This window comes from Pelophylax lessonae (assembly GCF_965119305.1).
Source record: "Pelophylax lessonae genome assembly, chromosome: 10".
Lineage (NCBI taxonomy): Eukaryota > Metazoa > Chordata > Amphibia > Anura > Ranidae > Pelophylax > Pelophylax lessonae.
Window position 1 is genome coordinate 138,821,267 of NC_138777.1, and position 26,703 is coordinate 138,847,969.

General features: G+C 46.7%; 1 protein-coding gene across 3 annotated transcripts in view; it reads left to right on the forward strand.

Moving 5' to 3' along the window:
- Nucleotides 1–26,703, forward strand: part of CTCF (CCCTC-binding factor) — a 299,523-nt gene that overhangs the window by 100,545 nt on the left and 172,275 nt on the right. For all 3 annotated transcript variants that reach the window (XM_082270324.1, XM_082270323.1, XM_082270322.1), the window contains exon 5: nucleotides 11,445–11,565. In XM_082270324.1, the coding sequence (XP_082126450.1) occupies nucleotides 11,445–11,565 (121 nt within the window). The remainder of the gene's footprint in view (nucleotides 1–11,444; nucleotides 11,566–26,703) is intronic.

The window sequence follows — 26,703 nt, forward strand, 5'->3', positions numbered from 1 at the left end:
GACATGTAGCTAAATACATTTTGGCCTAAATGACAAAAATGTAATGGATATTTTTTAACTGTCAAAGTAGAAAAATATTATTTTTTTCAAAATTGACGCTTTTTTTATTAATATCGCAAAAAATGAAAATCGCACAGGTGATCAAATACCACCAAAAGAAAGCTGTTTGTGGGAAAAAAGGATGTAAATTTCGTTTGGGTATGGCGTTGCATGACCGCGCAATTGTCAGTTAAAGTCGCACAGTGCCGAATCGCAAAAAGTGGCCTGGACGCAGGACAGCAAAATCCTCCAGTGGTAAAGTGGTTAAATTGATTTGCATTTTAATGAGTGAAAAAGGGTATTTGATCCAATATCGGTCAACGAGATTTCTGGCTCCCAGGTGTCTTCTATACAGGTAACGATCTGAGATTAGGAACACTCTCTTAAAGGGAGTGCTCCTAATCTCAGCTTGTTACCTGTATAAAAGACACCTGTCCACATAAGCAATAAATCAATCGGATTACAATCTTTTTACCATGGTCAAGACCAAAGAGCTGTCCAAGGATGTCAGGGATAAGATTTTAGACCTACACAAGGCTGGAATGGGCTACAAGACCATTCCCAAACAGCTTGGTTAGAGGGTGACAACATTTGGTGCGATCATTTTTGCAAATGGAATAAACCCAAAATAACTGTCAATCTCCCTCCGGTTTGGGGCTCCATGCAAGATCTCACCTTGTGGGGAGTTTCAATGATCATGAGAACAGTGAGGAATCAGCCCAGAACTACACAGGAGAATCTTGCCAATGCTCTCAAGGCCAAGCTAGGACAATAGTCACCAAGAAAACAATTGGTAACGCTCTACGCCGTGAAGGAATGAAATCCTGCAGTGCCTGCAAGATCCCCCTGCTCAATAAAGCACATGTACAGGCCCGTTTGAAGTTTGCTAATGAACATCTGAATGATTCAGAGGAGAACTGGGTAGAAGTGTTGTCAGATGAGACCAAAATCAAGCTCTTTGGCATTAACTCAACTCAGTGTTTGGAGGAGGAGGAATGCTGCCTAAAATGGAGGTTGGAAACATTATGCTTTGGGGGTGTTTTTCTGTTAAGGAGACAGGACAACTTCAATGCATCAAAAGGACGATGGATGTGGCCATGTACTATCAAATCTTGGGTGAGAACCTCCTTCCCTCAGCCAGGGCATTGAAAAAGGGGTCGTGAATGGGTATTCAGCATGACAATGACCCAAATCACATGACCAACGCAACAAAGGAGTGGCTCAAGAAGAAGCACATTAACCAATTACAGACTGCCTACCGCAGATTTACTGCGGCAAGCTGCCGCTCCTGGGCAAAGCAACGTAGGTATACGTCACTTGCTCTCAGGAGTCTAGGGAGCGAGCGCGCGTCACCAGAGGCATGCTCCCGGTTGTCATCGGGGAAGCCCATGCGTGTGTCAGACGGCTCCGATTGCCGCCTGACACCCGCAATTATTCCCCGCTGAGAGAGGGCGGTCAGCTGTTGTAACCACAGCCTACCGTCCTTCTCCCTGCAATGATCATAGAGCCCATGTGATCCTTCTCTATAGGATCACATGTCTCTATGGTCATTTCAGAAGCCCCACAGTTAGAATCACTCCCCTAGGCTCACATTTAACCCCTTGATCACCCTTAATGTTAACCCCTTCCCTGCCAGTGTCATTATATTAACGGTGCATATTTTTAGAACTGATTACTGTAGTAATGTCACTGTTCCCTCCAAAAGTGTCAAAAATATCAGTCAGGGGTCCGATCTGTGCGCCGCAATGTCGCAGTCCCACAATCAATCGCAGATTGCTGCCATTACTAGTATAAATAAATAAATAAATAAATGAATAAAAGTGACATGTATAGCAGAATGTGAAAATGTTTTTTTTTTTTTTTTTTCAAAATTGTCACACTTTTTTTGTTTATAACGCAAAAAAAGGTTATTAAATACCACCAAAAGAAAGCTCTATTTGTGGGGAAAAAAGACGACAATTTTATTTGGGTACAGCGTCGCACGACCGCGCAATTGTCTGTTAAAGTAACGCAGTGCCGAATCGCAAAATAGGGCCTGGTCATTAAGGGGGCAATTCCTTCCGGCCTTAAAGTGGTTAATGCCCTGGAGTGACCTAGCCAGTCTCCAGACCTTAATCCCATACAAAATATGTGGAGGGAGCTGAGGGTTCAAGTTACCAAACGTCAGCCTCAAAACCTTAATGACTATAGGAGTGGGATAAAATCCCTCCTGAGATGTGTGCAAACCTGGTGGCCAACTACAAGAAATGTCTGACCTCTGTGATTGCCAACAAGGGTTTTGCCACCAAGTACTTAGTCATGTTTTGCGAAAGGACCTATTTTACTCCTTAAAATGCAAAACGATTTGTAACTTTTTTTAAATGCATTTTTCTGGATATTTTTGTTCTGTCTCTCACTGTTAAAAATAAAACCTACCAATAAAATTATAGAATGATCATTTCTTTGTCAGTAGGAAAATGTACAAAATCAGCAGGGGATCAAATTACTTTTTTCCTTCACTGTTTTGACCTAACAGCTCCTCTCTGCATGCAGTGATTGGCAATCACTTGACACGGTTTCTGGTGGTATGCAACTCATAACGTCCATGGCATATAGTTTATGCACCTGCCAATATACAATGAGAGATCTATCTCTCTGTAAGAAGATTGGGTGATTTACACAAATAATACGGACATTAAAGCGGAGTTCCGGCCACAAAATCGAAATAACCCCCCATCTGCCTCCCACGCCTCCACATACACTGGGGCTGTTTGCGTGGTCTGGTCACCTGCCTGGGAATGGGGGCAGGGCACTAACTGGCGATGGGGGCCCCAGGGGGTGCGCCGCGGGCGATCGGACGATTGACTATGCGGGGGGGGGGGGGGTGGGGGTTGTATCTGGTGGGGACTCCTGCCAGGGCCCCCCATCCTGCCTAGATCTGTCTTGGGGCCTAGTCTCCCGATTCTGGGTCCCTGCATGCCCCGTGGTGCTGCCGTATTGTTGTAGCCTGTGTATTCCTATACACGGTTGCCATGTTTGTGTAGTCCGCCGGCCATTTTCTTGTGGTTTGCCATTGCAAATAGCGGGGGCTATGACAGTGAAGCCCTGTAGGCAGCAAGTGAATTGTTCACCGGTGGTGGACCCGCCTGTTTCCAGATTAAACAAGGCAATCATTATTTCGGTTGAGGAGTCCTGTTAATGACCCGGCTGCCTGAAGGGTGGAGGCTGTGTCCCGCACGATGTACACTTTAGCTGGTTTGGCAATGAGGCCGGTATTCACTATTGCCCTAGTGTCACAAACTCTGACCAAGTAAGCTAAGCTCCTACGCCGTGACCTCGAGGGAGAACAGCTCCTCCCTGCCTTTGACAAGCTGGCGGACCAGCTGGTCCAGGGGCTGCAATTTCTGTAATGCCTCTTTGGATGCAGCTCCTCTGATGGCTTGTCCCTCTGCTTTGGTGCTTGTCCTTCGGTGGGTCTTTTGGCTCAAATACTGGTCTGCGCACCAGACTTCTAAGGCCTTGACTGATCTTCCCTTTCAAGGCAATCGCGTGTTTGGAGCTACCCTGGATGACCTCATTAAAGGTCTCACAGGGAGGAAGAGTACCTTTCTTCTGCAGGTTTCTAAGGGCAAGGAGTCTCGTTGTAGATGTGGACCTTCTTGGCTCATAAGTTTTCTCTATCGTTCATTGGCAGACGCAGCTCCATATCTTCTTGACCATTGGGTTATGCTGCTCCCTACAGGAGTAGGACAATATGCAGGAAAAAACTTTACCACTCCAATGGGGCAGTCCATGCAGGCATACACCCAACACACTCTGCTATAGCCCTCGGTTTGCTTCGTCCTAGTTTAGGAGTAGGACCTAGTTCCCTGCTGGGACTTCGGTCTTAGCTGTTTGTTTTTTGGAACTTTTTTTGTAAGACTTTATTTTTTAGTTGGTGTTCCTGAGAGAACTACAAGCAACAGTCAGCTTGGTTTCGGACTGGATATCCTAGATCCTTACGGTCTCCCAGCCTGGCCAGTAAGCGTGAGCAGGTTAAAGTCCAGCACTAGGCCTCGCCACGACAGAGCCCCGATGGACGGGGGCGGGCCGGAGAGTGAAACACCTCACTGGGACGCACACGACTTGGGATGCCCGGAGTCCCAGCATACCCCTGGCCGTCAGCACCCCCACCCCGGGTGGAGAGGTAGTCTGTTCAGAGTGGCGCCCACCTGATGCCGTGGTATGGTAAGCTTTCCTCCAATTCTGTGGTGGATGTAGGCCCCCCTCCCTTAAAAAGTTGGACCCTCGGCTCCCCTGGCCTCTCGGTGATACCAGGCCCCCCTCGGTTGTCCCCTCCCAACATAAGTTCCTGCTTCTGGGGGGCGGATGTATTGTGGCCGCTGCTGCAGTTCTGGGAGGGAGCGAGGGAGTCCTGGTGGGGTCTTCTCCTGGGGGGGACCCCCCCGATGTCTTCTGTCGACCCCCATGGGGGTCCTGGAGACCGCATGGCACGTGGGGGCTGCCATTTTGCTTTAGGCTTCCTGCTCTGCATCAATGTAAAACGTTTTCTCATTGAGATGCATGGGCGGCCATGTTTTGGTAGTTCCTTATAGGAATGCATAGGGCGGCCATTTTCTTGAAGTCCTTGATTGCTGGACAGCAAGGGAGAAGCTAGGGGCTCTAGGCATGACCCAGGTGCTTTTCTGTTTCCTGTGTTAGATCGTTTCTATTCTCTGCACAGAACGTTCCTGAAGCCTCCAGACTGGTGGTATGTTCCTGGGGTCCCTATAGGTATTCCTCACCCTGCTGTAGGCTGTGATAGGGCTGGGACTTGTGGTACCACTGGTGCAGCGGTGCAGATCTTGTGTTTTGCGACTTTTCTTAAAGTGACACTGCTTTTTTTATACTCAGTGCTAATGGAGTCCCAGGACCAAATCTTGCCTACAGACACCCTCGGTGCAGTTGTGGGACCCTCCAGGTCGCAGCCCCTGTCTGCTTTTACAGCAGTTTTTGAAAGCTTCGTGTCCAAAAGTGGACTTATTTTTCAAAGATGCCTCTAGCCAAAAGTGCCCTTTGCCTTCACCTCCCTCTGTAGTATCTTCAGATTCTGAGGTAGATGTGGCCGCCGCAGACGAATACCATCCTGGTGGATCTGTGTCTTGTAGTGTCGGTGCGTGAAACCTTAAAAATGGCAGATGAGTCTACAGTGTCTGGCAGGCAAATATCTTTTGGCACCCGCAAATCCCAGAAGTCGGGCAAGGTGTTTTCTTGTCCGGAACTTTTTGATAACATTGTCAATGAACAGTGGGGGCGCATTAAACGTTGGTGGTGCCTAAGCGCTTTAAAAGGCGTTACCCATTCGTGGATGCGGTTTCCACTAGGTGGACCGTGCCACCGAAGGTGGGATCATCCAGTACTTTGGTCCCGGTGGAAAAGTTCCGGTATTTAAAGTCCCAGTGGATAGACGGATTGAGTCTCTGTCCCGCCATTTGCATGTGTTAGCGTGCTCAATACTGAAACCGGTCTTTGTGATCACTCTGGTGTCACAGACCGTCACAGAATGGGCAATGTTACTAAAAGGTGACATGGAAATGGAGCAGCTCTCACCGGGCCTGATGGAGCGAACGGACCAAAGAGTGTCTGCGGTGGGGATTGCTAGGAGACTCATGGTGTGGCTGAAAAGCTGCACTGCGGACCAGGCTTCCAAAAAGGCTCTTTCTGACCTTCCCTTTACGGGGGACAGGTTGTTTTGGATCATCCCTGGTTGATGTACTATAAATATAACCGCGCTAATAAACGAAAAACGAAGCTGCAGCTAAAAGTGGGGTAACACCTGGGCAAGAATAAACAAAGTAAAATCTGCGCTATTAATTACTAAATGTATAAATATACAACCAATACGTGAGTGTCCACACTTAATAAACAATATAGTGCCAAAACCAAATGAATATGTAAAAATAAATATATAAACATATGTGCACACTAATAATGAAACAGTAAAGTGACAAAGTCAAAGAAGTTAATAATAAAAAAATATAACACAAAATAACACAAAATGATTAAGGGTAATGAAAGTCCCAAAAACACTCAGTGTATAAAGATATAAAGTCCTCCACCACAGCGATAGGTTAAGGTTCTCCTCTACAGTGCATCTGTCAATAAGGCATGCCAGTGCGCTTACCAGATAATGGTAATAAATACACCAATCAGCATGATACACCAATCCGCATAAATTTCAGATGGGTCCAAATGGAGGAGCCGGGATGGGTCAGGTAAAGCCAGGGACCGTCACTGGGTTCCACCATATGCCACATTTAGACCATATATGGCATAAGCAGCAACCATCCAGGGGTTAAAATAGAAGGAATAAAAGAGCTAGAAAATGTGCATCTGCTCACCGATGAAGTATTTCACAGAACTTTCAGGACCACTCAAGCAGGGCTTCAGAATTCACGAACCAGCGCAAATCTTGTCCACAGCATAGGAATGCTTTCAGTTCTGGGTTTCTTGTAGAGGACTTGTATCTAGATATCCATCCTCGGGGTTCGATAACTTTCGGTTGGTCTCAAGCGCCCAAAAGGGCCCAAGTTAATAAAAGGCCTTACGGGTGGGAAGAGTACTCTTCTACCCCAATCCACCAAGGGCAAGGCACCGCGTAATAGATGGGGGCCTTCATGTACTGCTCATAGGTGGCCCTTTTGTACCTCCGGGTTGCAGGAGAACAGGCCTATCAAATCCTCGTCTGCATGAAGGGACGCCCTTACCTGTTTCTGGGGTGGGGGGACGTTTTCGCTTCTTTCCAGAACCATGGACTTCCTTGATTCAGGACAAATGGGTCCAAGAACTGATCCGATTGGCTTACAAGATCAATACCGGTCTCGACCGTTAAGACAGGTTCTTCCCGTCCAATCTATGCCTATCTCCAGACCGGTTAAGGGATTAAGAGTGGCGGTACAAGATCTGCTGTCGCAAGGGGCGATTGTGCCGATTCCTTCTCGGGAACGCTTTTAGGGGTTCTATTCAAACATATTTACTGTGCCCAGGAAAGAAGGCAAAGTATGTCCAATCCTAGACCTCAAGGCTCTGAACCACTTTGTGCTGGTGCAGAAGTTTCGAATGGAGGCCATTCGCACAGTAGTGACGTGTCTACACCAAGGAGACTTTTTGGCCTCCATAGATATCAAGGACACATACCTACACATCCCTATTTATGCTGGACACCAGTGTTTTTTCGCTTCGCTGTAGGCGAGGAGCATTTTCAATTCGTGACGTTACCCTTTGGTCTCTCCTCCACCCCCCCCAGGGTCTTCACCAAAGTGTTGACTCTGGTATTGGCATTACTGCGACAACTGGGGATTATGGTACTGGGGTACCTGGATGATCTCCTATTAAGAGCAGACTCTCATTCAGCCCTGTTGGGCGACTTGATAATTACTGTACGGACTGATCCTTGTGGTACCTCAGCGGTAGCGAGGTGCAAGGGGTTTTTTTCTTTAAAAAAAAGAAACTTATTACAGTGGAGCTCCGATTTAACCATGGAGCCCCTGGAACGTGTTTCAACGCCTGACCCACTCTTTGAAGCCCTCTGGGTCTCAGTCTGCCCTGGTGGCCAGGACGGCGGACCTGCAGTCACTTGTCAAAGGTTTATATGGCCCTGCAAAGGTGTCTTAACAAGAAGCGCCCCCCACCTTCACCTGTATCCTCTGCCTCCTCAGAGTCTGAGGTGGATTTGCCTGCCGCGGACGCGAGTCCACCCACTGGGTCTACGCCCACGCACCTGGAGTGCTCTAACAGTGAGGATGAATCCTCTTCAACTGCAGCCGCGCATGAAAAGGCGCTGGTGGAGGCACTGATTGTGTCAGTGAGGGAAACTTTAAAGTTGGAGGACTCGGCTAATGCGGAGTCGGCGACGCCGGTGCAGTTTGGCACCTGCAGATCTTCCAAGGTAACTAAGGTGTTCCCCTTTGCTGCCTATTTTGACCAGATTGTCGCTAGTCAATGGGGAATCCCTAAAACGCATGGTTGGAATACCTAAGCGTTTCGCTAGGCCATACCCTTTTGAGGAATTTCTCCTGAAGAAGCTGACGGTTCCACTGCGGGTGGACTCTATCTGGTTTCCAGGTTAAAGGGCCTTACAGGAGGTAAGAGTACTTTACTTCCGCAGGGTACTAGGGGAAAGGAACCTCGTTGTATACATAGTCCTTTTTTCTCGGCTCACAAGCAGCCCTTTCGTCCGACTGGATCTCAGGGAAAGGGTTCAAGACCCACCCGTACTTTAGTGAGCAGTTCCAAGAGACCTTGCAATGGGAAGTCAAAAGCGGGCCCTATTGGTTCCGCCGACAAGCCTTCCTCAGCCTGAAGGGACACCCTTACCCGTATCTAGGGTGCGGGGGGGGGGGGGGGGCGTCTTTGGTTCTTTACGGACCCGTGGACCCTGCTCATTCAGGACAAATGGGTCCACGAGTTGATTTGGTTCATTTACAAGATCAAGTTTCGGTCCTTGCCTCCGACAAGGTTCTTTCCTTTCAAATTACGCCTGTCTCACAATCAGCTGTAGGGCCTCTACGGGGCAGTGCTGGACTTGTTAGCACAAGGAGTCATTGTGTCGGTTCCAGAGTCTGAACATTTTCAAGGTTTTTATTGAAATCGGTTTACTGTTCCCAGGAAGGAAGGCAAGGTCTGCCTGATTTTAGATCTCAAGGCTCTGAACCACTTTGTGCGGGTTCAGAAATTTTGCATGGAGTCCATTCACACAGTAGTGGCATCCCTACATCAAGGGGATTGTTTGGCCTCTCTCGATATCAAGGACGCTTACCTTCATATTCCAATATATGTCGGGCACCAGCGTTTTCCTCGCTTTGCAGTGGGCGAGTAGCACTATCAGTTTGTGGCATTACCCTGTGGTCCCGCCTCAGCTCCTCGGGTGTTCACAAAAGTGTTGGCCTTGCTCAGGCAGAAGGGAGATAGCAGTACTAGGCTACCTAGACGATCTGCTTCTGCATGCAGAGTCTTCATCGTCTCTAGAAGTCGATTTGGACATCACTGTGCAAACTCTATAAGCGTTTTGATGCTGAATTTTTAAAAAATCGGCTCTGACTCCGTCCACCAAGCTGGACTACTTGGGTCTGACGCTGGATTCAGCCTCGGCCCAGGTGTTTTTTCCACAGGTGAAACTACTGAAGTTGCAGGATGCGGTTCGGCTTCTGTTGTCCAATCTTCAGTCGTCGCTCAGGACTTTCATGCAAGTGCTTGGTCTGATGGTCTCCACCTACAAAGCGGTTCCATTTGCTCAGTTCCCTACCAGACCTCTGTAAAGAGAGATTCTTGCCAAATGGAAAAAGGATCCGCAGTTGCTAGACAATCTACTGTTGAGCCGGCGTACGATAGAGTCTCTGATATGGTGGCTCCACTCTCCGGTGCTTCGCCTGGGGAAGTCCTTTCTTCCCCTGTATTGGACAGTGATTTCCGCGGATGCCAGTCTGTCCGTGTGGGGAGGTGTCTTGTGAGTATACTCGGTTCAGGGTTTTTCGACTCGAGAGGAGCCCAGTCTGTCGATCAACATCCTGGTGATTTGGGCGATCGGGCTTTGTCTGGACAGATCACCTGCAGGGATACCGGGTGAGGTTACAATCAGACGATGCTATGACTGTGGCATATGTCAATCATGTCAATCATTAAGGGGGCACAAGAAGTGCCTTGGCGGCCCGGGAAGTAGCTGGCATCCTAAGGTGGGCAAAACTATATGTTCCGGCACATTCTGGGGGTAGAGAATTGGCAAAATCTCAGTTGGCAGTGGGTACTGCATAAGCCTCCTTTTGTAAATATTCGCAAACTTCATATGCTCACTTTGTCGCAGAAAGTGGCCTTTTTGGTCGCTAATACTTCTGCGCGTAGGGTGTCGGAATTGGCTACGTTGTCCTGTCTGTCGCCTTACTTGGTGCTTCACAGGGTCAAAGGGGTGTTACGACCCTGTCAGGCTTTCCTAAGGTTGTCTCTGGGTTTCATTTGAATGAAGATATTGTGTTGCCGTCTTTCTGTCCTAAGCCGAAAGACCCTAAGGGAATTGCTCTACACTCCCTGGATTTAGTTAGTCACCGCCAGGTACACCCGAATTGCCCTAAGTCGATTTGGAAATACGATTTGGTTTGTTCTTACAGATGGATCTCATAAGGGGCAGGCCGCACCTGCTGCGACTTTCAGATGGATCAGGCAGATAGTGTTGTAGGCCTATTCCATTAAGGGTGAGGTTCCTACTTTCCTGGTGAAGGCGCATTCTACGAGAGCGCTGAGTGCCTCTTGGACTTTTCGTCCATCAGGCGTCGCTGCTGCCAGTTTGCAAGGCGGCAAATTGGTCGTCTGTGCATATGTTTAAAAAATTCTACAAAGTAGATGTGTTGACATCTTCAGATGCTTCCTTTTGGCTGCAAGGTTTTGCAGGCTGCTGTTTAAGACAACTGTTTTTTTTTTTTAGGTTTCTCTTCGAGGGTGTGTTGTGTTTTCAGGGTGAGCTCCAGTTGTTCCGGATTGAGCTCCATGTAACCTGGTAGGCTACTTTTATGCTTTGGGGAGTTACGTTTGCGTTGTCTTCCCACCCCTCATAAATGTACTGCTTTGGGACATCCCTATAGTCTCTGACTAGGTGGAGCTGCGTCTGTCGATGAACGATAGAGAGAACTGGATTTTTGTAAGAACTTATCGTAAAATCCTTTTCTCTAAAGTTCGATAGACTGGGCACCCACCCCTCTACTTCTGAGTGAATGGGGTTTTTTTCTATTCTAAACACTGCTTGCAACTAAGCTGTTTGATGAAAGCAGGGTGTGTGGAGAGCCCCCATAGGTGTAGTTAAGCTTTTTTCCTGCCTAGTGGCTATACCTGATAGGAGAAGCATAACCCCATAGTCTGACTAGATGGAGCTGTTTCTGTCGAACTTCAGAACCCCTGCCAGTGTTAAGTGTTTTTTCTCATGCATGTAAGCTGATACATTCTGCTGGAGAGTTTGTGTTGTAAAAAACAAGATTTGCTGGCTGGATTACCAGATGAGAATTGGAGAGCCTTGAGAGAGAAACTAATGCAGCCATCATATATAAGAATTGGTAAGCTGCAATATAATGTTGCCTTATGGGTGTAATAAAGCTTCAAGACCAACCTACTCGCTGAAGCCTTAACTTACAATATGCATGTACACATTATGTACAATAAATATTTCTACTGTAACACTGCTTGTTCCATGTCAGTGATTCAAAAATTTAGGAGAGTGTAAGGATTATAACCCCAGAGCAAACACTTTCAGAAACAAATCTTTAATGGCACCTCCAGTATTTCTAGCTTGTCTGTTTCCTTAAGCAAATGTATTACCTTAAATCTGTATGTGCATGAACATTTGGATAATTTAAATGCCTTGAGAGGATGCATTAGGTTTGTCATTTTGTTTTTGTTTTTTTTAGGTAAGCAAGCTGAAAAGACACATCCGTTCACACACTGGGGAGCGTCCTTTTCAATGCAGCCTGTGCAGCTATGCTAGCAGGGACACCTACAAACTGAAGAGGCACATGAGAACTCATTCTGGTATTTTCTTTATTTTTGCTTTAACTGGTTTGAATTTAAGGTAAAGTGAATTTATGCTCTGCCTGCACACTTAGAGGTTGTACACCTCAGGGAAAAAAAAAAAAAAAAAAAACCCTGAAAGACAAAGGCATAATGAGCTAGTATGCATTGCATACTAGCTCATTATGTAATACCTTAGAACGAAGCCTCCGCAGCCCCGCACGCTCACCGGTGACAAGGCCCACAGCCATCTTCCAGGTTCTCGTCCTCCGGCCATGTGATTGGCCAGAAGTGCCATGACGTCGCTCCCACGCATGTGTACAAGAGCTGCCGTGCTCTGCACAGGGCACTGAAGGAACGGCACAGGCGGCTGTTCCTTCAGAGCGCATGCGCCAATGATGTCACTGGCTGCATGCAAAGTAAATATCTCCTAAACGGTGCATGTTTAGGAGATATTTACAGTACCTATAGATACAAGTTACAGAGGAAGCTTTACTTCCTCTTTAAGTATTTACATATTTTGACCAAGCAGTAAAAGCAGCATAAAGGCCACTTTTACCTTTACCTATAGGCCTCATGGAGAGAATAGTCTGTTATAGGTAACAGAGGCAAAGAGACTTATCTCTAATCATCTTCCAGGATAGCTACCTAAGAGATATGTGCTCCCTTCAACAGAAAACACAAGTCAAGAGGTTAAATGCCTCTTCCACATCCTTCACCCTTGGTTTCATTGTGTTTCTGAATGTCCATCGAAATTTTTTCTTTTGTTTCCCAGGGTCTGACAATTGTGGTTATCGCCCGCATCCTTTCCTCAGTGTGGTCAAATCCCATTCTCTCAGCGTTGTCCTGCCTCTTTGCCTGAGGGCTTCCTTTCTGCTAAACTGGACCTTGTCCCTTATGAAGTGTTGGGGTCAACTCTGGTGGCATGCTGGCTTTTCATCTGCATGTTCCTTTTCACTACACTGCAGCTCTCCCTGTATTCCGACCATGAATAAAGAAGGCAATCATTTTTACAAGTAAGATCTGGATTGTCCTTCGCTACTGGGTCTTTGCAGTCAGCGGTAAACCTAGACCTTTTGAGTGCATGTTGGGTTATGCCTGTGAAGGGTTTATCACTTGTGTTTAGTTTAACTACTTTCTGTTTCTAGTTCTTACCTGTATGTCCTAGGGAATAAGTGGTTAGCTGCACCCATAATCCTTTTTTTTTCTCCCCGGTTTGCAAAGTCAGTGATGTTCTTGTGTAAAACTGATCGAGCGACTATACAGTCACCTGATCAATTTTACATGGCGTGTAAGGCCCACCGCCATTCCTGAGCCATTGGGGAGCCCGGAAACCAGACCACCACATGAAGATGCAAGTAAAATAAAGCAGTTTATTAGGGCAACAACAATAAACTCACAGCTGGAGTGAGGAGTGAAATCAGGAACAGCTAGGGTTAAGTCCAGAAGCAGGTAGTCATCCAACCCAGGGTTGAGTCCCAGTAGCAGGTAGTCTGCTGATGTTGGGTCATCTGCCGGTGCAGGATCGAGGTCAGGAAAGTCATCAGCCAAGCCAGGTCATGCATGGAGGAACTCTGAGAACAGAGGACTTCTAGCAGGTGATGCAACTTTGAGCACAAACACAAGGGCAAGGACTGCAAGCTTTCAGGTGATTACATATATATATATATATATATATATATATATATATATATATATTTATTCAGGTGCGCAAAATCATCCCTGAGCGACGCCCAGGCAGCAGGCAAGTGATGATGCAACAGAGTTTATAAGAGACAGAAGTCTGCACATGTCCAACAGGAAGACAAGGGTAAGACCTTGACACTGTTACACTAGCTTAGGCCAACTGAATACAGATGAAAAGTAGGAACATCCTTTCCCTCACCACCTCTGTGACAAATGAAGCCGAAAGTGACATGTGTTGCATCAATTTGCTTGTTTACTAGCAATTACCGGCTAGGCAGGCATCTAATCAAATTGATTTGCCATTGATCAACTGCTTATGGACAGACAAGAGACCAGAGGTTTAATCGAAGCCAGATCTCTAAGTAAAGAGTACCTATCACTGCCCATGCTGTAACAATAAATGTTTATCCCTTATAGCCAAAAAACAAAAATCCAAGAAGTATTTAAGCGTTTTACCCCCAACACTTCATAACTCTATATATATATATATATATATATATATATATATATATATATATATATATATATATATATATATATATATGTGTGTATATATATATATATATATATATATATATATATGTATATATATAACAGTATATTCTCGAGTATAAGCCGAGGCCCCTAATTTTACCACAAAAAAATGAGAAAAATGATTGACTTGAGTATAAGCCTAGGGTGGGAAATGCAGCAGCTACTGGATCACCACGAGACCCCAAACAGGGGCTGCGGGCATGGTACAGGGCTGTGGGCATGGTACAGGAGAATGCAGCGCTGCGGGCATGGTACAGGAGAATGCAGGGCTGCGGGCATCGTACAGGTGTAACATGCCCGCAGCACTGCATCTCTTGTAGTATGCCCGCAGCCCCGCATAATGGCAGGTAGTGTGGCTGTGGAGGAATCTCTCCTGTTCCAGAGGCGCCTTAGATTTAAAAATGGCGCCACCTGGGAATAGCCAAATGTGTATGGCCTTTCCCGAGCGGCGCATGCGCGGTGACATGTTGGTGCCGGGCAGCGCCATTTTTAAATCTAAGGCGCCTCGGAACACGTCGGGCCAGCCAGGGACATTTTTTTTTTTTTTTTTTTAATGACTCCAGTATAAGCCAAGGGACGTTTTCAGCACAAAAAAATGTGCTAAAAAACTCGGCTTATATTTGAGTATATACGGTGTGTGTATGTATATGTGTATATAATACACACACAGGGCTTTTTTTCCTCATAAAAGGTGCAGGAACTCACCCCCCCCCCCCCCCCACATCTTTCTAGGTCACGCCCCTACCGCCCCCCAGGACCGCCCTTTTAGAGAGCAGGGAACCAAGTATAATTTAGGGGCTATACAAGTTATTTGTATGGAATTTAAATAAAAAGCAATGCAGTAAAATGTGCATAAAACTAGAAAACGATAGAAGTCCTCCCAACTTGTGATCTGGAGTATCCCACTATTCCCTTCTCCCATCCCTTATTTATACAATAAAATATAAATCTACAAACCCCTGGATTGATTGACGGAGCCAAGAAGTATAGTGATGGACTGTGAATGTCAAAGTTGCTAATGGTAACCGGGGTGGACCCGAAAGTGTACAAATCAGCAATCCTTAAGGGGGCAGTGCTACAAAAGTTTTGCACACCTGTTGTTGCAGGGTTCACACGATAAGCAGAACATACGCGGCGGTTGCTGGCGGACAGAGACTGTAGGGTGGCCTCCAGTGATAGAGATCCTGAAAGAAAAGAACTGACCAGGCCCAAATACTGCACCTTTAAAAAAAAAAAGTTTTACATGCCTGTTGCAGGGTTCACACGATGAGCAGAACACATATGACAGTTGCAGGCAGACAGACTGTAGGGGGCCTCCAATTATAGAGATTCTGAAAGAAACGGCAAAAAAATATTACTAACTCACTCTTCACTTTCTAAACTCAGACCAGATAAAATAAAATAAAAAAGTGTAAAAGTTTTACATACCTGTTGCAGGGTTCAACACGATGAGCAGAAAGAACACTTACGACAGTTGCTGGCGGACAGACTGTAGGGGGGCCTCCAATTCTGGAGATCCTGGAAGAAACCAAAAATATTAATTGCAGAGCTGACTTTTCCACATAGCCCTACAGCATGACATAACTTCTGATCAGCCCCCAAACCCTGCAGCTCCAGAATTCTGGCCAGGCCCAAACACTGCCACAGTCCAATCCAGCAAAGAGACAGCCGTAATCCAGTCCATCAAAGAGACAGCCCAGATCGGTCCAGGAAAGAGACAGCCCAGTCCAACAGTTAACAGGAGGCTAGTAAGGATACAGCCTGGCTATAGCTGCACAAACCATCCACGATCACCCTGTGGCCCACCACACCGATGCTGGCTCACACATGGAGTTGAATGGCACCAAAACGAGCTTCTGGTCAGTCTGCAATGAGGCGCGGGGCGGAGTACAGTTACCTGGGGCCGAGGCACGGGCCTATAGTTACCCGGGATATATCTCGGCCCTTTTTTAAATATTGGTACCACTTTGGCTTTTTTTCCAATCAGCTGACACCATACCCGTCTGTAGACTATCCTTAAAGATCAGGAATAATGGCCCTGGCTGAGCTCTTTAAGAACCCTCGGGTGCAAGCCATCCAGTCCCGGTGATTTATTTTATGTTCAGTTTCTCTAGTTTAGTTCTAAGTCTATCTTCTGTTAGCCATGGTGATACTTCCTGAGGTGTATTCTTTAGTTTAGCCTTACAAGCTGGGTTAGTGTAGCCCCCCGATTCTTTTGTGAAGACTGAAGAGAAGAAATTATTTAACACTTCGGCCTTTTCTCTGTCCTCTGTGGCATATTTCCCTTGTCGTCTTTTATGGGGCCAATGTGTTCTGGCCTCGCTTTCTTACTGTTTATATACCTAAAGAATTTCTTGGGGTTCTTTTTTACTCTCTTCTGCTATATGTCTCTCGTGTTCTATTTTAGCCGCCTTGATTTCGTTCTTTACATTTCTTATTACACTCTTTGTAATGCTTGAATGCTGCCAATGACCCCTCAGTCTTGTATTTTTTTAAGGCCTTTTCTTTAGTATTAATATGCATTTTTATGTTGGAGTTTAGCCACCCAGGGTTTAGTTTTGCTCTTTTAAATTTATTTCCCTTTGGAATGCACTGGCCAATCCCTTTGTTTAGTATGCTCTTGAAGCACTCCCATTTTTCCTCCATGTTCTTTGTTCCCAGGGTTCTATCCCATTTGATATTTTCTAGCAGAGAGCACAGTTTTGGGAAATTGGTACTTTTGAAATTCAGTGTCCTTATATTACCCTTGTGTTTCCTATTACTATGATAAATACTGAATCTAATTGACCTGTGGTCACTGTTTCCTAAGTGGCCCGTATTTCTATATCCATGATCAGGTCTGTATTGTTGGTAATCAGTAGGTCAAAACAGCATTGTTTCTTGTCGGTGCGTGCGGCCACTACACACTTTAGAGCATCAAGATTGGGAAATTTACCTGTTGGTCTACCCCATTTTTTTCCGCATCAGATCTTGGACATTATTGTGGAATTTTATGCTTTGTAGGAGTGGACAATTTTTTATATTTTTATTACATACATTGGATTGATTGGGACATACATAGTGCAATATGATTGATTCCATCTGTATAATAGGATTGATTTGTTTCACATCAGTTTCTATCCTTCTTATTTATGTCACTGGGATATTATATTTTGGATTTATTGAAATTGATTATTGTGGCATTTTTATGTTTATAAGAGTGGATACATTTTTTTGCACAGTTATTTTTACGCATAATAGTAACAAATTTTGGATTAATTGGGATATTCACAGTTCAGCACGATTTATTTTTCACATTATTGAGACATTTTGCAATATATTTATTTGTTTCACATTTGCATCCAATTAAAATATATATATATATATATATATATATATATATATATATATATATATTGGGACATCTTGCAATATATTTGTTTCACATTTTAATTTATATATATATATATATATATATATATATATATATATATATATATATATATATAATATATATATATTGGGACACTCTTTATATATCTGGACTTATTTGAAATTGATTTTTAGCATTTTCTTCACCTTGTCGATACATGATTTTTTTTAGGAATAATAGAAGTGTTCCTTCCAACTATTCAAAATTATTATCCACTTGTTTATTTTGACGACATTGAAACATTTTGTCACATATTGAGACATTTGTTTTTCATTATCACTACATATATCAACACTTGCACCTATTATAGAAAATTCTATAAATCTTAACACATTCAGCATCATTTGGAGCCATTAATTTTACTATACAACACAACATATAGATTTGTCCATCTGCACGGGTGTAGTTTTATCGTTTTAAGAATTAGCGTTGAATATTGTTTCACTATCACTACACAGTTTTAGTCAGTAATATTCACCATTCTTAACCCATTCAGCTTTCATTGGAATATTATATATATTTTTTATTTTTTGTCCATCTGTACGGATGCAGTTCATCGATTTTTATGAATTAGCGCCAATTTTTTTTAGGTTTTTTTGTATCCTGTGTGGCTGTTTCCTAGCTTCCTATCTCTACTTTCTCACCCTCTGGTACTCCGCGACACTCACTGACAATCCCAGACACTCGCAGGTTCTCGCAGACGCTCGCAGGTACTCATAGACCCATAGGAAGGGCTGCTTGCGTCTGCTCTGACTATTTCTAGATGGATGAGACAGACAGTGGTGCAGGCTTATTCAATTAAGGGTCAGGTTCCACCTTTCCCTGTTAAGGCGCATTCTACTCGGGCGCTTAGTGTTTCCTGGGCTTTTCGCCATTAGGCATCTGTGCTATAGGTTTGCAAGGCGGCTACCTGGTCCTCTGTTCACACTTTCACAAAGTTTTACCAGATGGCTGTGCTGGCATCTGCAGATGCCTCTTTTGGCCGCAAAGTTATGCAGGCTGCAGTGTAACGGTGTTTTGGTCTCCCTTGAGGGTGTTTTTAATGTTTTTCAGGTGGCTCTTATCTTGTTGTTCTGATGAGTCCTATGTTGCCTGGTTGGCTATAGTTTAACCTTGGGACTTATTTTTCAGCTGTTCCCACCCCTCTTTTTATGGCACTGCTTTGGGACGTCCCTACTGATATGAAGATCAGAAACTGCATCCGTCAAGGAACGAAAATTGTATTTTTTTTTTCTTACCATATAATCCCCTTCTCTTAACCACTGCCCGTCAATCAACGTAGCCCTACGTCGGCTGCAAGAAGTGGTACTGGGGTAATGCCTGCAGCTAGAAGCATCATCCCGGTACCATTTATTTTAGTGCCGGCGGTTGGCTTTCTGGTGATAAAGGCCGATGCTGCTCGGGAGAGCCGCTCAGTCATTACCACAGCGAGCAAGAGGGGACACCCCCCACCCCTGCTGCCTTCCGCAACTCTGCCCGGGTCTCCTGTCCTACCGGGAGATCCGAGCAACCAGGCGGCACCTCCTCTGGCTGGTTGGAGTCCCGAACGAAGCCGCAAAGGCTTTGACACCGTTAGGGGGGCGGGGTCCCTGGGTTATTACCCCTGGCCTCACGGTTGCATCTTCAGTTTTAGCTACCTGGTCTTAAGCCTCGTACCCACGCTACGAATTTCCGCCGACCGGTCATCCGTCTTTTGTCCAGAGTGCGTGTCCGTTGGTTGGAATGTGCTCTAGACTGCACACGAATTTTCCCGTACGACAGAATTCTACTTCAGAAGTGATGTAATTTTTTGGATTGCTTTGTATGTGTTCTTTCTCTCTGAGCATGCCTAGTCTTGCTCATAAGATTTTTCCAGGGTCTAAATCTGTACTAATGAGACAAAAATCGGACGTGTGTTGACGGAGGACAAAAATTTTATAGCCTGCACATCAGGATTTTGTCAGCCGAAAAGTCTGAGTCGACTGTCGAAAGCACCATACTAACAATCCGAAAATCGGCAGATCGGTCGTTGGACGAATTTTCCCTTCCGAATTTCTTATCGTGTATACGGGGCTTTAGGAGTGGCCACACAGCTCCCTGCTGGGACCCTTGGTCCTAACTTTTAAACGTCTTAAAGGGAAGCTTTTTATTTTTTGTTGTTGCTGAATCCAGTTCCTGTGGAATGCCGGCTGGGTTTCGGACTGGCTATAAAAGAGCCTTATGGCTCCCAGTTTGTGCCAGCGAGCGCTTGTAGACCGTAGCTCTGCGCTGGGTCTCCATAGCCACTACAGTCCCACGGATGGGGATTGGCCTGTGGGTGAAACACCCCGCTGGGACGCACAAACCTTTCATTCCGGCATTGCAGCGTGCCCCTTGGCCGACAGCGCCCTCACTGCGGTGCTGAGGCAGTCCGTCAGACCTCTTCCTACCCTGGACTCCGGACCCCCCGTACACTTTTAGTGGGGGGGGGGTGGAGGGAAAGGGGTGATTCCCCCCCTCCTCCCCCCTCCCCTTTGTAAGTGACCTCCGGTGCTATACCGGGTAGTGGGGGGGGGGTACATGGTTGCGCCTCCTACTGGTAACTTTTACGGGGGGTTTCATCTGCCGGGATGACCTTCGCCAGGGCCCCCAGGCCTGTAACTAGGGTAGGCCTCACTAGGCCCGAGATCACGTGCTCATTGGCGTGAAGCTGCCATTTTGCCGTGGCCTGCAGCCTTAACAGGCCTCAGCAGCCTGCCTGGGTATCCCTATCACTGTAATGCCGGTGGCCATTTTGCTGCAGCCTGAGACAAAACAGCACAATAGCTTCTGGCTCTTGTGGGCGGGGGGGCGTTTCCTTCTACTTTCATTTCTCCATGCTGCTGATGAACCTTGCTGTGTTCTCCATGTGGTAACTACTCTAAAGGAGTTTCATTACCCTGGCCTTCACCTTTTCATCTTTAGAGGGGTTTCAGGCTTTTAAGGGGCTTAGGTTTATCCCCCGGAGTAGCGCTGCGTGCATCGCGATCGCCTCTTAAAGGCACAGTGCACGCCAGTAGTGGCGGATTTGCTCTGACCTGTGGTGCCTTTGTAACCTCACTTAGCCTCAGGGGCGTTAATATTTGGCGATTGGGCACGGATTGCTCCCTCTTAGGCCATTGCTGCTGTTTTTAGGAGAAGCTTCTGTTTAACCCTTTGCGGTGCAGGTTCCAGTGTTTCCCTGTCAGCTGCTTACATTCCTACTGTGCAATCCTACTGACATGGATTCCCCAAGTTTGTCTGCGACCCCCGATATATCGTTGGGGCCCGCTTCTAATGCTCATGATGTGACTGGTGAACCAAAATCCTCTGCCCCCAGCACCTCCAAGCAGACCCCTTCTGCTTGAATGGGCGCCCCCACCCACTTCAGGGGTGGGGGGACGTCTCAGTTTCTTCCCGAATCCTTGGACCTCACTGTTGCACTACAGGTGGGTCCACGAGGTAATTCTGTCCGGGGACAAGATGGTTTCGTTCCCGTTCGCCAGATAGATTTTTTCCCTCCAATCTTCAGCTGTCCCCAGACCACCTTGCGGGTCTGCAGGAAGCGGTTTCGGGATATGCTGTCACAAGGTGTCATTGTACCAGTTCCTTATCTGGAATGCTTTTGAGGGTTCTATTCAAACCTGTTTACCGTTCCACGGAAGGAGGGAAAATTACGTCCAATTTTGGACCTCAAAACTTTGAACTGCTTTGTGCGCGTCCAGAACCTTTGCATGGAGTCCCTGCGGTCAGTGGTAACGTTCTTGCATCAGGGGGTCCTACTGGCCTCGATCGATATCAAGGATGCCTATCTCCAGGTACCTGTTTGCCAGGGTCATCGATTCCTCCGCTTCGCGGTGGGCAAGGACCATTTTCAATTTGTGACGTTACCATTTGGTCTCGCCTCTGCTCCCAGGGTCTTCCCCAAGGTGTTAGCCCCTATCCTGGCTCTGCTACGACAGAGAGGAATAGAAATTCCTGGGGTACCTGGATGATCTTCCCTGAACTGACTTGTCTGTGACATTGGAACAGGATTTAGAGGTGACCATTCACACTCTAAAGCAGTTCGGTTGGAATCTCAACCTTCAGAAATCTTCCCTGGTTCCAACAACCAGACTGGAGTATCTAGGGATGATCCGAGATTCAGCTTCGGCAAAGGTATTTCTACCTCATGTGGAGTTACAGAAGTTAAGGGAAGCGATTCTGTCGCTGCTGGCTTGCGGCCCGGTGTCTCTCAGATCATCTATGCAGGTGCTGAATTTTTTAGAGATGACCTTTCTCCTGGACTGAGATTATGATGTATATATTGTTGGGATGGGGTGGACGGTAAGCATAATTTTTTGAACTCTGAGAAAACTACACGATAAAAGGCTTCCAAATATGGTCCTTTGGAGTGAGAGGGATAAAAGACAGATGGAGGCTGAAAGGGACGTATGTTGTATAGAGGGAAACGTGTACATACTGGGTAAGTAATAAGAGATCCATGTCAGAATCCAAGTCTGAGATGGGAAAAAGTATCTTCGTATACACTAAAACTATCATATAATGAAGGAATATGAGATGGCTGCAAACAATTATCAGACTGGTTGGAGGAAATTAATGGTGGGGGAAGAGGGTCTACGTGTTTCCTTGTTTACCCAATCCTACACTTGAAAAAAGAGCGTGCATGCCCTCTGTGAGCTTGGCGCATGCTCTGAAGCGCGTCGTGTCATCTCCAAGCTCCGGTGACGTCACAGTGCGTACGCTGCGTTCCATCTTGGTTCCCGCACATCAGCCGAACCTGGAAGACGCCCGGCCGGCCTTCCCGGCTCCATCTCTTCGGCCGCTACCATCCTTCTTGGGACACTGGACCCTACAGCCTATTTCCGCTGACCACCGGAGTGATTTTAAGCCTTTGATTCTCTACTATGCGAGTTACTAATAGTGTGCTTTCCTTTAATACATCAATACTGCACTTAGAGGTGCTCCGTGTGTCCTTTTATCTGCTCTCTCCCACAGAACTGATTTCCCTGTGTTGCGGAGCTAGCCCTTAATGCAGTCCTAGATATCAGCCCTACTAGCACACGGATTCCTTTTTTGGACTTATATTTATCACTATGGACTTGAATACCTCTTACAGTTTTTCATGTATATGATTGTTACTTAAACTCCACCTTTGTAATTTGTATTTAGTATTTATTATCCTATTGTCCGATTTATATATTGATCATATCCGACCCCCCGGCAGAGCTACCCCAGAGCGCTTGCTTTCTTTTCTACCATCTATGCAGGTGCTGGCCCTGATAGTGTCCGCCTTCGAGGCCGTACCATAAGCTCAGACCCACACAAGACTTTTGCAACAGGAGATCCTTGTCAAATGGGATAAGTATCCTCTATCCCTGGACAGTCTGATTTGTTTGAGTCAGAGATCCAAGGACTCCCTGTATTGGTGGCTCAGCTCTCTGAATCTTCTCCACAGAAAATCCTTCCTTCGAGTATTCTGGACGGTGGTGACGACAGATGCCTGTCTGACCGTTTGGGGGGGAGGGCAGGGCACCCTGAATGTTCAAGGGACCTGAACGTTAGAGTCCAAGCTCCCGACCAAAGTTCTGGAACTGAGAGCAATCAAGTTGAGCCTGTTCCACTGGACGGACAATCTCAAGGGGTGTCCCGTCAGAGTCCAGTCCGACAATGTCACGGCCGTGGCCTATGTCAATCATCAAGGGGGCACCAGGAGTGCCCTGGCGGCTCTGGAGGTAGCTGAGATCCTGCGCTGGGCAGAGGACTATGTCCTAGCCCTATCCGCCGTGTACATTCCCGGCGTAGACAATTGGCAGGCGGACTACCTGAGTCGCCAAACCCTGGATCAGGGAGAGTGGTCCCTGCATCCACACGTGTTCCACCAGCTGTGTCTCCGGTGGGGGACCCCGGATGTGGACCTGTTTGTCTCCAGACAAAATAGAAAAGTTTCAAAGTTTGTGGCTCGGTCCAGAGATCCTCTGGCCGATGCAGTAAACACCCTGGTGGCTCCCTGGAGCCAGTATGGGCTAATTTATGCGTTCTTCCGCTGAAACTTTTATCTCGCCTGCTACGCAGGGTCGAGTTGGAGGGGATTCCGGTAATTCTGGTGGCTCCAGATTGGCCCCAGAGATCCTGGTACGCCGACGTGATTTGGCTGAATGTCGCAGGTCCGTGGACACTTCCTCTGCGGGAAGATCTTCTGTCTCAGGGTCTGATCTTCCATCCTGCTTTACAGTTGCTGGCTTTAACGGCTTGGCTGTTGAGAGCAAGGTGTTAAAGGATCGGGGTCTGTCCGATTTGGTGATCCCTACCTTACTCAAGGCTAGGAAGTCCTCTTCTCGGAAGATTTATGATCGTACGTGGAAAGCGTACATTGCTTGGTGCGAATCGCTGAAGCTACATTCTAGATCATTTGCTATCAGCAGGATCCTGACCTTTCTACATATAGGGGGTTGAAAGTGTCGGATCTTGGCCTTGGCTGTGTACTTCCAGCGCCCTTTGGCTACGCACTCTTTGATACGTACGTTTCTTCAGGGAGATCGCCATTTGGGAGGGCTCAGTTACCTCCTTGGGACCTTAATTTGGTTCTATCGGTCCTTCAGAAATCTTCTTTCGAGAACATAAGACACATTTCCTTGCTCGCCTTGTCACAGAAAGTTGCCTTTTTGGTGGCTATCACCTCTGCGTGCAGGGTTTCTGGACTAGTGCCGCTATCTTGCCACTCTCCTTATCTGGTAATACACAGGGATAAGGTAGTGTTAATCCGTCGTTTCTTCCTAAGTTGGACTCTGTTTGTGAATACGGATGGACCCCGTAGGGCAGGGGTCTTCAAACTTTGTCCCTCCAGTTGTTCAGGAACTACAATTCCCATCGTGCCTAGTCACGTCTGTGAATGTCAGAGTTTTACAATGCCTCAAGGGATGTGTAGTTCCACAACAGCTGCAGGGCCGTAGTTTGAGGACCCCTGCAGTAGGGGGTCAGGCTGCGTCTGCGGCGACCATCTCTCGATGGATCAGACAAACTGTGGTGAAGGCGTATTCTCTTAAGGGCAAGGTTCCTCCTTTAACCTGTCACGGCTCACTCTACGCGTGCTTTGAGTACCTCTTGGGCTTTCCGCCATTAGGCGTCAGTGATGCAGGTTTGCAAGGCGGCCACTTGGTCGCCTGTACATACGTTCACCAAGTTTTACAGAGTGGATGTGTTTGCAAGGTTTTGCAGGCCGCCATTTAGGGAGTCTACTTTTCCTTCCCCTTTTATGGTTTTGTTACAATTTTACAAAGTTGTTGCTTGTTGGGCTCCATGTTATATAGTTGGCTATGTTAGCCGTGGGAATTGCATTCTTTTAAGTTTGACCTTTCCCCACCCCTCAGTGGCTACTGCTTTTGGACGTCCCATCAGTCTATGATTTAAAGCAGCAGCTACGTCCGTCGGTGGACGAAAGAGAAAATGGGATTTTTTACTTACCGTAAAATCCATTTCTCTGAGTCCACCAACGGACGTAGCTCCCACCCCTCTTTTCTCTGAAGAGTTGGGTTTTGGTTATTATTCACTGCTTGCAACTAAACTGAAGATGCAACGGTGAGGCCAGGAGTAATAACCCAGGGACCCCGCCCCCCTGGGCATGTCAAAGCCTTTGGCTCTACCTGGTCACTCCTGGTGGGAGGGGCTTATTACCCATCTTTCTATGATTTAAAGCAGCAGCTACGTTCGTTGGACTTTGGAGTTTATAAGTTCTTAGAAAAATAAATTTTTTTCCAAGAAAGGCATTTGAAAGACCGCTGCGCAAATAGCGCGTGACAAAAAATATTGCAACGACCACCATTTTATGAGTCTTTGCTAAAAATAAAAAATAAAAATATATATGTTTGGGGGTCGTAAGTAATTAGCTAAAAATACAGATTTTAACCACTTTACCACCGGAGGATTTTGCTGTCTTACGTCCAGGCCACTTTTTGCGATTCGGCACTGTGCGCCTTTAACTGACAATTACGCGGTCGTGCGACGCCGTACCCAAACGAAATTTACGTCCTTTTTTTCCCACAAACAGAGGTTTCTTTTGGTGGTATTTGATCACCTGTGCGATTTTTTTTATTTTTTTTTTTTTTTTTTACTTTTTGCGCTATAAACAAAAAAAAGAGCGTAAATTTTGAAAAAATTAACTATTTGTCACATTTTTTTTATATGAAATCCCCCCCCCCCAAAAAAAAATGTAAAAATCTAAATTTTTTTTAAATTTTTGGCCAGTTTTTCTGCTACCTATGTTTGGTAAAAAAAAAAATCACAATAAGCGTATTTTGATTGGTCTGCGCAAAAGTTATTACGTTTACTATGGGTAAGATTTCTGTCATTTTTGGTGTTTTTTTTTTTTTTTTAACGAGTAATGGCGGCGATTTTTTTTTTTTTGGGAGGGACTGCGACATTGCGACGGACCGATCAGACCCTTTACTGACATTTTTGACACTTTTAGGGGTACCAGTGACATTTCTATAGTAATCAGTGCTATAAATATGCACTGTTACTGTAAAAATGACACTGGCAGGGAATGGGGTTAATTTTATTGGAGAGGGAGGGGTTAATGTATGCCTGGTGCTTACTGACGTGTGTGGGGGAAGGTGACTGAGTGACACAGGACAGATCGCCGTGTGTGGGGGGAGGTGACTGAGTGACACAGGACAGATCGCATGTTCAGCTATGCTGAACCCTGCAATCTGTCACTGTTTGTCACTTAGATCCGCCCGCTTTGTTTACACAAGCGGGCGGATCTCCAGACTCGATTCCCCGACAATCGGGGAAGAGCGGCGGTGATCACCACTGGCCTGACTCCCGCTGTTTTCAGTCGCAAAAATCATTCGCCAGTGTTAGCAGATTTGTGCGCCCATCCGCTCAACCTGCGCCCCTGGCACCCCCAGGCAGCGCGCGGCTCCATCAAGGAACCGCACGCACAGTACACAGGACAGGGGAGCACCTCCCCCTCGCGGTCTCCCCTGGCTTACGGTTGGGATAGCTATGTAGAGTCCGTACCTTCAGCCTTCTGCCATCTAGTTCCCCAGCTCCGCCCCTCCAGCCAGTCAGAGATCCGTACATCCAGCCTTCTGCCATCTAGTTCCCCAGCTCTGCCCCTCCAGCCAGTCAGAGATCCGTACATCCCGCCTTCTGCCATCTAGTTTCCCAGCTCCGCCCCTCCAGCCAGTCCGAGATCCGTACATCCAGCCTTCTGCCATCTAGTTCCCCAGCTCCGCCCCTCCAGCCAGTCAGAGATCCGTACATCCAGCCTTCTGCCATCTAGTTCCCCAGCTCCGCCCCTCCAGCCAGTCAGAGATCCGTACATCCCGCCTTCTGCCATCTAGTTCCCCAGCTCCGCCCCTCCAGCCAGTTAGAGATCCGTACATCCAGCCTTCTGCAATCTAGTTCCCCAGCTCCACCCCGCCAGCCATTCGGAACTCTGCCCCTCCTGAAATCTACCTCCTCCTAACTCCGCCCCTCCAGCCTTTTGCAATCGACCTCCTCCTAACCCCGCCCCTCCAACCGCTTGGAACTCTGCCCATCCAGCC